The 13,358-nt window shown below is 47.5% G+C and overlaps 2 protein-coding genes across 3 annotated transcripts in view; one reads left to right on the top strand and one right to left on the bottom strand.

Annotated features, from left to right (window-relative positions):
• Nucleotides 1-10,734, bottom strand: part of LOC101592786 (S-adenosyl-L-methionine-dependent tRNA 4-demethylwyosine synthase) — a 203,784-nt gene extending 193,050 nt beyond the window's left edge. The window contains exons 1-5 of one of the 2 annotated variants that reach the window (XM_023714443.1): nucleotides 10,489-10,734; nucleotides 9,224-9,354; nucleotides 8,053-8,205; nucleotides 3,101-3,202; nucleotides 1,930-2,124 (exon numbers count right to left, since the gene is read on the bottom strand). In XM_023714443.1, coding sequence (XP_023570211.1) covers nucleotides 1,930-2,124; nucleotides 3,101-3,202; nucleotides 8,053-8,205; nucleotides 9,224-9,354; nucleotides 10,489-10,492 — 585 coding nt within the window. In that variant the 5' untranslated portion in view covers nucleotides 10,493-10,734. The remainder of the gene's footprint in view (nucleotides 1-1,929; nucleotides 2,125-3,100; nucleotides 3,203-8,052; nucleotides 8,206-9,223; nucleotides 9,355-10,488) is intronic. The other variant, XM_023714441.1, reaches the window with a different exon arrangement.
• Nucleotides 10,735-11,552: 818 nt separating this feature from the next.
• Sbds (SBDS, ribosome maturation factor) overlaps nucleotides 11,553-13,358 on the top strand; it is a 7,159-nt gene continuing 5,353 nt past the window's right edge. Inside the window, exons 1-2 of the mRNA XM_023714306.1 lie at nucleotides 11,553-11,845; nucleotides 12,437-12,566. Coding sequence (XP_023570074.1) covers nucleotides 11,718-11,845; nucleotides 12,437-12,566 — 258 coding nt within the window. The 5' untranslated portion in view covers nucleotides 11,553-11,717. The remainder of the gene's footprint in view (nucleotides 11,846-12,436; nucleotides 12,567-13,358) is intronic.

Below are 13,358 nucleotides of genomic sequence, written 5' to 3'. Positions count from 1 at the left end.
GACAGCTGCCTGTGTCTCTCACAGCACAAACAGCACAGGAAAGCCCAATAGTCCCCTCTCAAGGAGGCTGTGCACTTACAAAACTTCTGGTGACCTTGAGAACCAAGAAAAACATAGGAGGCTCCATGATTCTACTTTTTAAAGTATAGAGAACAAGACACAAAAGAAAAGGATCCTATTCATTTCATTTAGAAAAATGACCCAAGAAAATAAAAATACTTCATGTTTCATTACATAAAGAACAATGAATGCTTTTCCTCTATTCCTCTTTAAAAATAAATGACTGGAAAAAAATAAATAAAAATAAAAATATAAAAATAAAAATAAAAATAAAATAAAATAAAGGATTGAAAGAAAATGAGTTAACCAGTATTAAGACTTAGCTTGGGATCCGCGGTACCGCAAAAAAAGGTACTTAGCTTGGGCCAGGTGTGGTGACACCTGCTTGTAATCTCAGCATTCTAGGAGACTGGGGCAAGAGGGTTGAAAGTTTGAGTCCTGCTTGGGCTACCTAGCACCTCAGCAAGACCCTATTTCAAAATAAAAATAAAAAATAAAAAGGACTAGACAGCTCAAATGCCACTCAACTGGTGAATGGATAAAGACGTGGTGTTTATGCAATGGAGTGTTACTCTGCTAAGCTCGAGACATTGCTAGCTAAATGGAGGGACCTTGAGACCATACTCTTAAGTGAAATAAATCATAGGTGTACATACCACGTTGCTCCTCTGGTGTGAGAAACAGAAAGGACTGAAATGTATAATAGGTATTACAAAATAGAAAATGTTCAGGTGGAGAGGGGAAGAAGGAAGGGAAAGGTAAAAAAGAGAGAGAGAGAGAGAGAGAGAGAGAGAGAGAGAGAGAGAGAGAGAGAGAGAGAAAAGGAGGGGAAAAAAGGGCCAGGGCCTGCAAGATAGCTCAGTGAAGTAAGCGCCTGGGGTTCTACTCCCAGCACCACATCCCGTGCCAGCCCCACCCCCAGCGCGCTAAATTGGCCACCAAAACCAGTTATAGTGGTGCACACCTGTAATCCCAGTGCTGGGGGGGCTGAAACAAGAGGATTACTACAAGTCCGAGCTACATAGTAAGACCCTGTAACCAAATATTTAAAAAAAAAAAAAAAAAAAAAAAGGGTTAGGGTGTAGTTCAGTGAAGGCCCTGACTTCAATCCCCAATCTGGAAAATAAATATTACTGTATAAAACAGGCAGTTGGCAAAACCCAGAGACTCAGGGGTTTCCACTGTACAAGGCCCCCTTGGGGACAGGAGGCTGGATTTCACCACCACGAGTCCACCACCCAGACACAACAAGCAGCCACTCGTACTCACTGTACTCAAGAGCTCTGTCCTGGGAGCCTGCGATGAGTCCAGCTTGGGCATATGAGGCAGGCGGCCACTATGAACAGCAACACGAGCTGGGCATAGTGGTGCATGGCTGTAATCAAAGCCCCTGGGAGGCTGAGGCAGGAAGATTGCAAGTTTAAGCCTAGCCTGGGCTACTTGACACTTTACAGAGCCCATTTGAAAATTAAAAATTTAAAAGGGAATTATTAAGTGAAATAAAGGGATTTATTTCACTTAAGAGTATGGTCTCAAGGTTTGTCCATTTAGCTAGCAATGTCTCAAGCTTAGCAGAGTAACACTCTATTGTATAAAAACCACATCTTTATCCATTCACCAGTTGAGTGGCATTTGAGCTGTCTAGTCCTTTTTATTTTTATTTTGAGACAGGGTCTTGCTGAGTTGCAACTCAGTGCAAAGGCCCTAGGTTCAGTCTCCAGTACAAGAGGGGAAAGAAAAAAAAAAAAAAGAATAAGCCAAGAAATTTGTTATTAACAAAGTTTGTAGTTTTCAAATACACATACATGTTTGTATTTTTAGCTCTTTAAATGAAGTAAAATTTGTCCCTGTAATTTCACACGCACTGACCTTGTTAAAGTGGCTCGGATAGGCAGAGTTTCCCAGGCCAAACACCGCATATCTCATACCCTTCAGGTAGGTTTTGCCAAATCGAAAATCACTGGCCGCGTCCTCCAGCCATCTGCAGAACCACTCTGCACTCTCAGGCGGCCGCCCGTCAGTGTACGTGGCGAGCAGGAAGGCACAGATGTTTTTACTGGCAATCTAACGGAGACAGTGACCATTTCACAGGGGTATCTGACACAAATTCTTAAGACATAGGTTGTGGTAGGGAAAAAAGCCCTTCCTAACAAACTTCACCATGTCACGCTAATCTCTGAGGATTTCCCTACGCTGCTCACTCTATTTTGTGACAGGACTTCCCCAAGTCACTAAATTGTTCAGGCCAAGCTCAAACTTGCAACCCTCCTGCCTCAGCCTCCCAGAGTGCTGGGATTACAGGCATGCACCACTGTCCCCAGCTCTACTTTCATCTGCTTGGTTAGGACTCGTGCCCCAAGAACGGCTTTTACTATTTCTTTTCTAAGCAAAGTTTCACTAGAAAGCAGCCACACTCACCCATTTTGTCTATGGCTATTTTGTGCCTGGACAGCAGCTGCACAGCCTGGAAAACTAAAGATACTGATTGCCTGGCCCTTTAAGAACAAACTGTGGCTCCCAAGCAAGCGTCTGTCCAACCTCTGCATCAGAATCACATGCAGCATTTGTGAAAAAGCATCCATCTCCACGGCTCATACAGTGGTGCACACCTGCAACTGCAGCTGTCCCGCTTCCCACCATCCTTGTGGATGGCACGGTGTTGCCAAGGACAACCTCCTCGGGCCCGGGGAGATGGCTCAGTGGAATAAGCGCTTGCTTGGCAAGCCCAAGGGCCTGAGTTCAATCCCTGGTTCCACCAAAAAAAAAAAAAAAGGACAACGTCCTCAATGCCAAGTGGGGGCCCCCAAGAGACTTAAACCACCCACACTGCCCACATCCACTGCACCCCAGGAAAACCTAATGCCCAGGAGAATGAGGCCCGGCCCACACTCAGTGTGGCTCCCACTCACGCAGCACTTCCACCCGCCAAGATTCCTTAGTGTGGAAATTAAGATTACTCTGAATATGCTGCATATTCCAGAAGTCAGAGAAATATTAAATTTCAGCCACAATTCAACAAAACAGTAAGACATTCACCAACCTCTTCCATCAGATGGTCATCTGGATCATATTCTTTCAGATTAATAACTTCCACAGGCAGATCTAGGGAGGCAACTGCTTTGGCAAGAATGGCTGCAAATCCCTAATTAGGAAAAACAATAAAAATCAAATGCAGCCTGCTCTACACCAAAAGCCCTCACGTCCTTGCGCTGGCAAGAGAAGCCAGCACTCCTCGCGCAGCACCTGTCCAGGGACTGCACTCTCCCGTCCCCAACACACGCTCTCGCCCTCGCCATCTTCATCCGACACCCGCAGAGACCGAGCAGCGCCTCGCCATGTTTCGCCCACTCCCTATCAGCACAGGCAGGACTCGAGTCACACCAGCTCTTCGCATCCAGCCACTCTGCGCCGCAGAATGAGCACACAGCAGCACAGAAGTGAAGAGCCAGGAGGGTGGAACGGCAAACAGAAGCAGGCCCTGGACAGAAGGCCCCAGGAACAGCGGCCGGAGGAGGAGAGGAAGGAGCCCGAGGCAGGGCCAAGCAGCCCTGACTTTACCCAAGACAAAGCACACAGAAGGTCACAGAAGGTCACAGGCTAGGCAACCCCGCCCCAGGTTCCCCAAGCAAGACACCTGCCAGTTCTTTGTCAGAGAAAGCTAAATGTTTAGAGAAAGCTGAAAGTTTGGCCAGATTCTAGCACCCCAAGAAAACATCTTCCCTGGTTTCATCTGCTCTTCCAACACCGACTCTGCAGGCACCAGCTCGATTAGCTAAAGCACCACCCACCGCACCAGACTCCGTTCTGGGCAAATGCACAAGCTGCTGCAGGCCTGCCCTCAAGCAGCTTATGTTTAACAGACAGAAGAAACAGGAAACAGAGAAAGCCCGATGGTGAGCGGCACCTTGGAGAGAAATGAATCTGGCTGGGGGACGGAGCAGGGCGGAGGAAACCTGGGACAAGGGTGTCTGTTAAAACATTAATACTAGGTCTTTGCTGGCCGACATAAAGCTCCTAAAGCCTCAGCTCTGCTGCTAAAGTCATTGGAGATGGCCCTGGTAGCTCCAGGACAGCAAGCCACAGCCAGAAGTGCCACACGAGGGACCAGGGGCACTGCAGCCCCTTCCACTTCCTGTCACTGATTGCAGAGGTTTCACTGGCCCAGGTAATGAGCCCCTACCCGACGGCGCTCGTGGGACTGCATGCGGAGGCCACATGCAGGGCAGAGGAGGAGCCAGCTCTGTTCACCATGCCCCCACATACTTCACCCCTCTCCCAGTTGCCTGCACAACTTAGGCTATTCACAAGAGGACGTAGGCCAGAAGTCAAGCAGTTCTGAGTTCTACCCATGGGCCTATGGAATTCAAGAACCTGTAGGGCAGCATGGAAACCGCAAGTTCCTACGTGGCCCTTCATGGGAGCTAAGCTTGTCCTGGACTGAGCCTCAGGCTGCAGAGCTCACAGTAACCCCTGGGACCAACCCCCCTCAAAGATAAAGTTAAGAAAAAAAAAAAAAAAAAAAAAGATAAAGTTAAGGCTTGAGCCAAATGGGAAGGCAGTGAGGAAGCAGGCTATATGGCGGCCCAGGCAAAGGGGCACTAAAGAAGGCTCCAAGGAGGGGACACTGGGCAAGGAGGTCAGCAGGACCAGAAGAGGAGGACCATGGTATGGGGCAAGAGTCAATCCACAGTCATAAGGGGGTCCCCTCAGCCAATGGGAGTGACAGGTCATGTGGGCTCTAACCAGACAGGAACATGATGTCACTGGGTTGTCAGGATCACCGAGGTCGCTGGGCTGAAGGCACAGTGGAGTCAGGCCTGGTATGAGCAGCACCAAAGCCAGGAGACCAAATGCTGTCCAAGACGGAGGTTGTCACCCAAACAGAACATGAGGATGGTTTGGAGGAGCAATAGGGCAGAAGGGGAGAAGGAACTAGAATCCAGATTAATCCAAAGTGCAAGACAAACTGGATTCACTGACAGACTAGATACAAGCTACAGAAAAGGAAGTCCAAGGTTTTTGGACTACGTGAATGCAAAAGATGAGCTTGTCTTTTAAAGAAATGATAAGGATTGAAGTAGAAGAGGTTTGGACAAAAACTCGCAAACACGAGGACGCTGACTTTGGGGTGCTTGCTAGGCATCCACACGAAGATCTGACACAAGCCAAGGGAACAAAAGGACCCGGGCAAAGCCCAACTACAGACCTGCGGGCCACCCACAGATGGAGGCGTCAGCAAGCCGGGACTGCAGGTCCAGTGCAGCCCGCCGCTTCATGTGCAGGCGGGCTAGTTTACTGTCCTAACCTCTATGGCTGCTTCCAGATTACCTCAGCAGAGCTGAGTGGTCACAACAAAAATCAGATGGCTCACAAAACCAAAATAAGACTTGCTAAGAAGATCATCCAGCTTACAGAACCTCACAGACAAAGTCCGCTAACCCACGACCTAGTGCGTGCCATGGAAAGGTATGCACACCTATCATCCCAGCACTAGGAGGCTGAGGCAGGGGGATCTAAGCAAGTTCAAGGCCAGCCTGAATAGCATAAAGACCCAGGCTCAAAAAGACCAAAAAAAAAAAAAAAAAGTAGATAATAAAATTCATAAAGGATGCTGTAAGAGAATGTAACGTACATACAGCTGTGCAAAGACACCCTCAGGGACTAGGCCCTGAGACACGCCTGTTTTAAAGGTCAAAGGACGAAAAGACACCGGCAACTGATACTGAGACAGCAGGAAAGGACTCAGAGGACGACGACGCACAAGAGCTAGCTGATGGGAGTATCTGAAACCTTCAGGACGGCCCAGGGCTAACAAGTCAAAGGAGATAAAGACAGAATAAACAACGCAGAAGTCACCAGGCAGGTACAAGCCACTGACGGGGCTTGGAAAACAAGGGGGGACAAATCAGAGACAGCAGGCACAGACAGAACTCCGCAAGGGCTTTCCTCCAAGTGAGCAGGACAGAGGTGGGGGGATCACAGAGGCAACAAATGACGCACCTGCAGTGTCCCACTCTGGCCAGGGTATCCCAGGAGAATGCACAAGGCTGCTCATGCACCAAGAAAAAATCCCCACTGCCTATCCCATCATTTTGTCCTGCAAACACAAAACCACACATGCCAAGAACATGGCAGGAAAGAAAACACCAACATCAAGAAAACTGAGAGTGCAAATAAGTCAGGATCAGAAAAAGGAATTCAAAAAATACAGTCCTAAACTACAAACAAGATACTACTATAAAAGTTGAAAAACCAAACAGTAATTTCAAAATAAGACCTGAGAGCTACCTCAGAAGCTGTGGCAGGAGGATATCAAGTTTAAGGTCAGCCTGGAAAATACAGTAACATGTTTCAAAAAGAAAACAATTTAGGCAGAAAAAAAAGTTAAAAGAACTATGAAAGAAAAGGGCTAACATCCAACTAACAAGAGTCCCAGGAAAAAAAACTGAGAAGAAATCTGTCCTCGAAATGTAGCAGAATTAATGCACACAAACCTCTAAAACAAGACTGCAAGTGTTTGCAACAAGGTTCAGCCTAGTCACTCACAAAATGCTCAAACATTAAGAGCAAAGATGACCCCAAAAGCAAAAGAAATCAAGCAGCCATTGACAGAGGAACACGGAAATTCATTTTCTTTCTTTTCTTTGGTGGAACCGGGGATTTGAACTCAGACCCTTGCGCTTGCCAGGCAAGCGCTTACTCTACTGAGCCATGTCCCTGACCCCTAAATTCATCTTCTTATCAGCCATGTTACCCGCTAGAAGACACAGGAGAAACAACTTCAAAGATGTGGAAGGAGAATCTGCAAGTCTTTTACCAAGCTAAAGGAGAATTACTCAAATGTGACCCTGAGCCATCAAAATATTCAGATACAGCTTTAAAATGGAAGACAGCTACCCCAGCCATAAAAATAAGATGCAGATAACATTAAACCGCTGGGATGTGACGTGGTGTTATGCAACTGATAAGGATTCAAAGTCCTTTTTATCATTGATAAACCCAGAAACAGAGCACAAGTAGGTTATAAGGAAAGAACCCTCTAGAAACGGTAACACAGGTTCGCTGTACACCTGGATATGCCATCACCTTTCAGATCTTTTAAAAACACACAGGGGTCTGAATAAAGGTTTTTATGAGTAACAAAGCAGACTTTGTCTTGGCTACTCAGGTGCCTTTTTGCCTTTTTATAGGTTTTTCCACCTCCATTGCTTAAGGCTGAACTTAAAAACAGCCTTTAAGGGGCCGGGGAGATGGCTCAGTGGAATAAGCACATCCCTGGCAAGCGCAATCCCTGGTTCCACCACAAATAAATCAATAACCTTTACTTTTAACATGAGTGAAGTACCTACCCACAGGCTAAACCTGGTGACATTATTCTACACAGCATCCACAAGAGGGCAGCAGAATCCTCTTTTGCAGTGCACAAAAATAACTTGATTTTGTTTCTAGTAATTTACTCTCTTGCCAGCCTGAGAATCTTTTCCTAGAAAGCACTAAATAGCTGTAGCCTTCCTACCAAAGCAACAGGTGGATCTAAGTACAAGTAGAGGCCAGGAGGCGCCTTTCACCTGAATACCTGCACGTGTATCTATTTTAATGGGTCTTTACCACCTTTAACACTATTGAAAATCAAAACGCATAGTTGCCGAAAGAGCTTAGTGAACACAACTGTTAACATTCTCTTTCCTCCCTCCCCCCCGAGCATCAGTACTGAACTCAGAGCCCTCTCCAAAAGGGTTCTTGTAAGATAGAAGCTTCAGAACAAAGACCCTTCATGTCAGGGACCACCAGACCCCACCTAACAGCTACACATGGGCACAAGAGAAGAAATCCCCCCATGGAGCCAGAAAGGAAAACTGTCTGACTGGGGAAAACAGGAGAAAGAGCAAAGAAAATCACACATGTAAGTCGGTTCACTGCTAATAGATGCTTCTGAAGAATGTTCTTAAAATGCCAGGAAACCAAAGAGAAGCCATCACATAAAGTTCTTACTTTTGCTGTGCCAGTCTGGGAACCATAAAAAATCTTCACTCCAGATACAAAGGTTTGCTTCTTTTGAAGAGCGATATAGCCATTTGTCATCAGACCCTGAGTTGCTTTCGGAACAGACTTCTCCTGGGAGTTCTTGGCCTTGAAAATAAACAACTGCACAAAAACCCATGAATTCCCAATCTTTTCCCAACTTCAGCAGAGATGAAAATGAGCAAAGACACTGATCGACCCACTTCATTATTCTGTTCATCTTTCTGGATGCCCATTCCCTCCAAGGTAAACCTATAGAGTCTTCCCGCGGTGTCAGTGAGCTTTTTGTGCCTGTCACAAAATACCTGGGACAATCAATGGAAAGGAGGAAAGACCTTGGGGCCCAGCTTGGGAGGTTTCATCCCATGGCTGCTTGGCCCATGGTTTGGGGCCTGTGGGAGGCAGCACACCACTGGCAGAGTGGGGAGCGAGGCTGCCCATTTCATGGCCACCCAGACCTAAAAAGAGCAAGAAAGGGCTGGTGTCCCCTACCCCTGCAAGGGCATGTCCCCAACGAGCTAGCTTCCACTCACTAGGTCCACCCCCTAAAAGTTCCACTGTTGCCCAAAGCACAAGCCTTGTGACCTACCGTTAGTATACAGCCCTTTCCAGGGACACTTATGATCCAAATGTACCGCTTCTCATCTAAGGGGTAGATGGTGAGTCCACAATCCCACAAATACCCAAACTGACAAACCCTCAAGACCCTTATATGAAACAGGGTAGTATTTGCATAGAACCTAAGTGCATCCTCCCTTATATGCTGAAATAATATTTAAACTGCTTACAATATCTAATACAATGTCAATATAGCAATAGTTGCCATACTGTAGTCTATTATAACTTATTTTCTAAAAGGTTAAAGACATTTTAGGCATTTTTAAAAAAATCTAGAGACCAAACAGAAAAGTGATTTAAAGTTCCTTTTTGGGCTGAGGAGATGGCTCAATAGGATAAGCGCTTGACTAGCAAGCGCAAGGATCTGAGTTCAATCCCCAGTTCTGCAAAAAACTAAATAAATAAATAAAGTTCTTTTTCATTTTATGTACGTCTCAAAGCATGAGAAAATCTGCACTCTAAATTCTTCATCAATGTGCTACCTAAATATTCCCTTTTTGAAAAGAAAAACCATACCACTTACCTGCTTCTTGGTGAGAACTTGGAAACAAATCCAAAGGCTAATACCAAGAGCAAAGCCCAAGTAAATGTAAAACCTGTACATCCATAATGATACTAAAGGCGAGGCGAGGGTCCAAACGTCCAGAGAAGGATCTAAGTTAAAATGATACACACAGGTAATTTTGTTTAGAGTCACATAATCAAAGCTTTCTCTCCCTGTTTTAAAAATTCAAAAGCAGGCCGGGGATATAGCTCAGCAGCCTCAATGCCTGCCTGGCAAGCGCAAGGCCCTGAGTTCAATCCTTGGTACAAAAAAAAAAAACTAATCTAATCTTAATACTCTAATAAAATAAAAGCACTTGATGGGTAATTACAAATTGATTTTGTTGTTTACTTCCTAGATAAAGCTTATAATAGTACCAAAAGGCACAGGCCTCTAGTTCCAGTGTTTCCGGAGGCTGAGGCAAGAGGATCGCCCCGCATGTGAGGCCAGCTTCAGCAACATAGTGAGTTCCTGGCAAGCTTTAACTACACAGGGAGACCGTGTCTAAAAATAAATAAATAAATAAATAAATAAATAAATAAATAAATAAATAAATAAATAAATAAATAAATAAATAAATATAAAGATTCTTTCCTTTTTTCCTATTGCAGTTTTTAAAACTTCTAACTTTGATCTAAGCCACAAAATAATCCATAATAGGCTCGAACTCGCGATGCTCCTGCCTCAGTCTCCCAGAGTGCTGGGTGTATAACTACGCTATCACATGTGCCCGACTCTTCTACATTTTTTTCTATTTCTTTTTTCTTTTATTAATTTTGTTGAGAAACAAATAGCAATGAGACAGTTTCAAAACAGGTCGGTAGGACAGTTACAATAATACATTGCATATTGTTGTCTTCGTAGTCCTTCTGCATTTTTGAAGACCTGCGGCTGCTAGGAAAGGGATAATAAGTGACCCCACGCCCCACTTTTTGAAAGGAGACGCTCAAGGGCCGGGCCGCAAATACAGAACCTGGGGGCAACTTCGAAAGGCGAGGCCTGAAATCTAGGGTTGGCAAGTGCTGCTGACAATAACCAGAAGTCCCAAGCACGTGGGGAAGGGGTTTATTCTGCCTTTTATTTGGGGTGAGCTCAGTTTCCTTCCAAACGCACCCCCAGCCACAAAAGGCAAAAGCGGAGGGTTCCCGCTCGCCCCGGCGCGGCTGTCGGGAGCTGAGCCCCAAGAACACCTCTGGGGGGAGGAAGGCAAAGCCGCCTCCGCTCCGCCATCCAGGGTCCCTTACCCATTCTCCTCGGAGGCCGAGTCCCGAAGGCCGACGGGAAAACGGGCTCTCGGACCTGGGAGGCCTGGGGGCTGGCACTAGCAGCAGGTGCAGGTCGCAACTATAGCTCAGCATTAGTTTTCCTCCCAGCCGTCAGGCTCGGGGAAGCCATGCCACTTGCAGGCTCGCCGGATTGGACCGAGCGGAAGGAGGCGGGCCCCACCGGAAGCCCAGCGCTCCAGAGCAGGAAGCGAGGGAGCTCCCAGAGCACTCTGATTGGCTCAGAAGGGAAAGAGGCGGACCTAGAAGGCCGACCGCCCAGAGCTCCGGGCTCAAAAGCTTGGGGTCCTGCTGGGATTGGCTCAGAGAAAAAAGAGGCGGGCTCAAGGGGAAGCACCGCCCAGCATTCTAGAAGTACCTCCCAGAGTGCCCGGCGACCCTAGGGGGCACGCTTCCCGCTCCTTTTTATTGGCTCAGATTGGGAAAAGGCGGGCCCGTTAAGATATGAGTGGCTTGGGGTCGGGAGGGAGACTGAAGAGAGGTAAACGTAAGGAGGGCGATAGTAGAATCAAGTATCGGGGCACAGGCCCTTCTCGATCTCCAGAAGAAAGCAACTGTAGGAAGCCATGATTTAGGGAATAAAGGTATAAATACTGAACTATTTAAGGCTAAAAACATAACCTGGTTTAAAGTATTCCAACGAAAAAAGGGGAACAAACCAAGAATGGCAAAGTGTTGCTAATTGTTGAAGAGGGTGGTGGCAATTTTGTTGTGAGGTTTTTGTTTTGTTTTTCTGTACTTTTTTATGTTAAATTTTCCCCTAAAATGGCCAAGGTGGGTGTGGCCCCGAAACTCTTCGGGACTGTGTAGCTACAGTGCTGTGTTTCCACCCGGTCACCAAACATCAGCGGCTCGCCTATCAGCGCTCATTGGCACTCCGGCTGCAGTAAAACGTCAAGAAAAAGCGCCTCCTTTTTTAGGATGCGGAATGATGTCGTAAAGAGTCGCAATGCGCAGGCGTAGTTGTAATACGCAATAGTGCGCAGGCGTAGTTGCTCCCCGCCGCACCCTGCTGCGCCTGCGCCATAAGCCCGCCCCGCCCCTGTCCCCGCCCCTCTTCCCGCGCTGTGGCGGAGTCCGCAGTGACTAGACTGGCTGTACGCGCTGTACTGTCGTTACAGCCCCGCCCGACGGGTAGTTCGCGCAGGTCGGCCCTGCCTTGCCGGACCTGAGGTCCGTGAGCAGCTACCATGTCGATCTTCACCCCGACCAACCAGATCCGCCTCACCAATGTGGCCGTGGTACGGATGAAGCGCGCCGGAAAGCGCTTTGAAATCGCCTGCTACAAAAACAAGGTCGTGGGCTGGCGGAGTGGCGTGTGAGTGACCCCTGTCGCGTGTCTTCCGAAGCGGCCTCCCTGTCGCCAACTCGAGAGGACGGCCAAGCTGGGGGTGCTTGCCAGGGAATGAGGGGAAACCTGTTCCTGGCGCGGGAGGGAGCGGTCGCGGTCCTTCTCGCGCCTGGCGCGGAGCCCGGCGTTCCCTCCCTTTAGTGGGCCGGAATTGGGTGGTTGGTTTGCGTGTGGCGAAAGCTGCGGTCGAGAAATTCCACAGTGATGGTCCTTTTCCCGGAGCGATTGTAAAGACTCCAATCCCAGTCTTCCGAGTACGATCGTGGCTGTCGTGTCTCTAAGGTCACGGATCCGGGAGCCCCGGGAGTCACCGAGGGGCGCCGTGTCTTCGCTGCGGCCGCCGCCAGCCCCACCCCAGGTTCCTGCAGGAGCCAGTAAATGGGAATGCAAATGGGGCTGCGAGTTTTGAAACTGTTCCCTCGACACTACAAGTCTTTTAGGAATCTCCTGTATCTTGTTATTCTGTCGTGGACCTCTTACATTCAAATGTCCGCGAATATGCAGATGTCAAGTGTATTTACGTAGGCCTTTGTCTCCTGCACCACCTCCTTTCCACAGGGAAAAAGACCTCGATGAAGTTCTCCAGACCCACTCGGTGTTTGTCAATGTTTCTAAAGGTCAGGTGGCAAAGAAAGAAGATCTTATTAGTGCATTTGGAACAGATGACCAAACAGAAATCTGTAAGCAGGTAAATGCTTCCACCTACAGCATAAGAGAGTCAACATTCAGTTGTAAAAAATATCCTTTTGGGGGTGGAGAAAACAGTAACACAAAGTGGAGTGCACAGTGTCGGTTGGTTCGGTTTGGTTCATTGGTTGTGTTTTTTTGTTTTTTGGGGTTTTTTTGGTGTTGGTTCGGTTAGGTCAGGTGGTAGTGGCGACTGAAGCTGGGACCTTCAAGCTAAACTACATCCCTAGCACTTCATTGTTTTGAGACAGAGCCTCCCTAGTTGCCCAAGCTAGACTGGAACTTATAGATTCTCGTGCCTCAGCTTCATAACATGCTGGGATTCCAGATGTGCACACCCAGCTAATATACCAGTTCTAAAAATAGAGGATATAGCTCGGCGGCATAAGCACCGCCTGGGAAGCACAAGGTCCCAAGTTCAGTCCTCATTGCCACAAAAAAGAATAAATTAATAAAAATATAGGGGGCTGGCCAAATAGCAGATTAAAGCAAGCAGGTGTAGGGGCTGGGGGTTTGATCCCTGGGCCTGCCATGCTAGTCCTGCCCTGAGGGCACCCTGAGATGGCTATTGAGACAGGGTGTGGTGGGGCACGCCTGTAGCCCCAGTTCTTGGGAGGCTGTAAACACTATCAAACTCAGATCACTACAGCTCCAATCTAGTAGTGAGACCCTTCCGTAAAAAATCCAAAAAAAAAAAGGGGCTGGTGAGATGGCTCAGTGGTCTAAAGCACCTACTTAGAACAAGCTTAGCAAAGCACAGGGACCGTGGTTCAATCCCCCAGCACCACATGCC

Source organism: Octodon degus, unplaced genomic scaffold (genome assembly GCF_000260255.1).
Source record: "Octodon degus isolate 3935 unplaced genomic scaffold, OctDeg1.0 scaffold00035, whole genome shotgun sequence".
NCBI classification, from domain to species: Eukaryota; Metazoa; Chordata; class Mammalia; order Rodentia; family Octodontidae; genus Octodon; species Octodon degus.
This window is presented reverse-complemented; position numbering and strand designations above follow the sequence as displayed.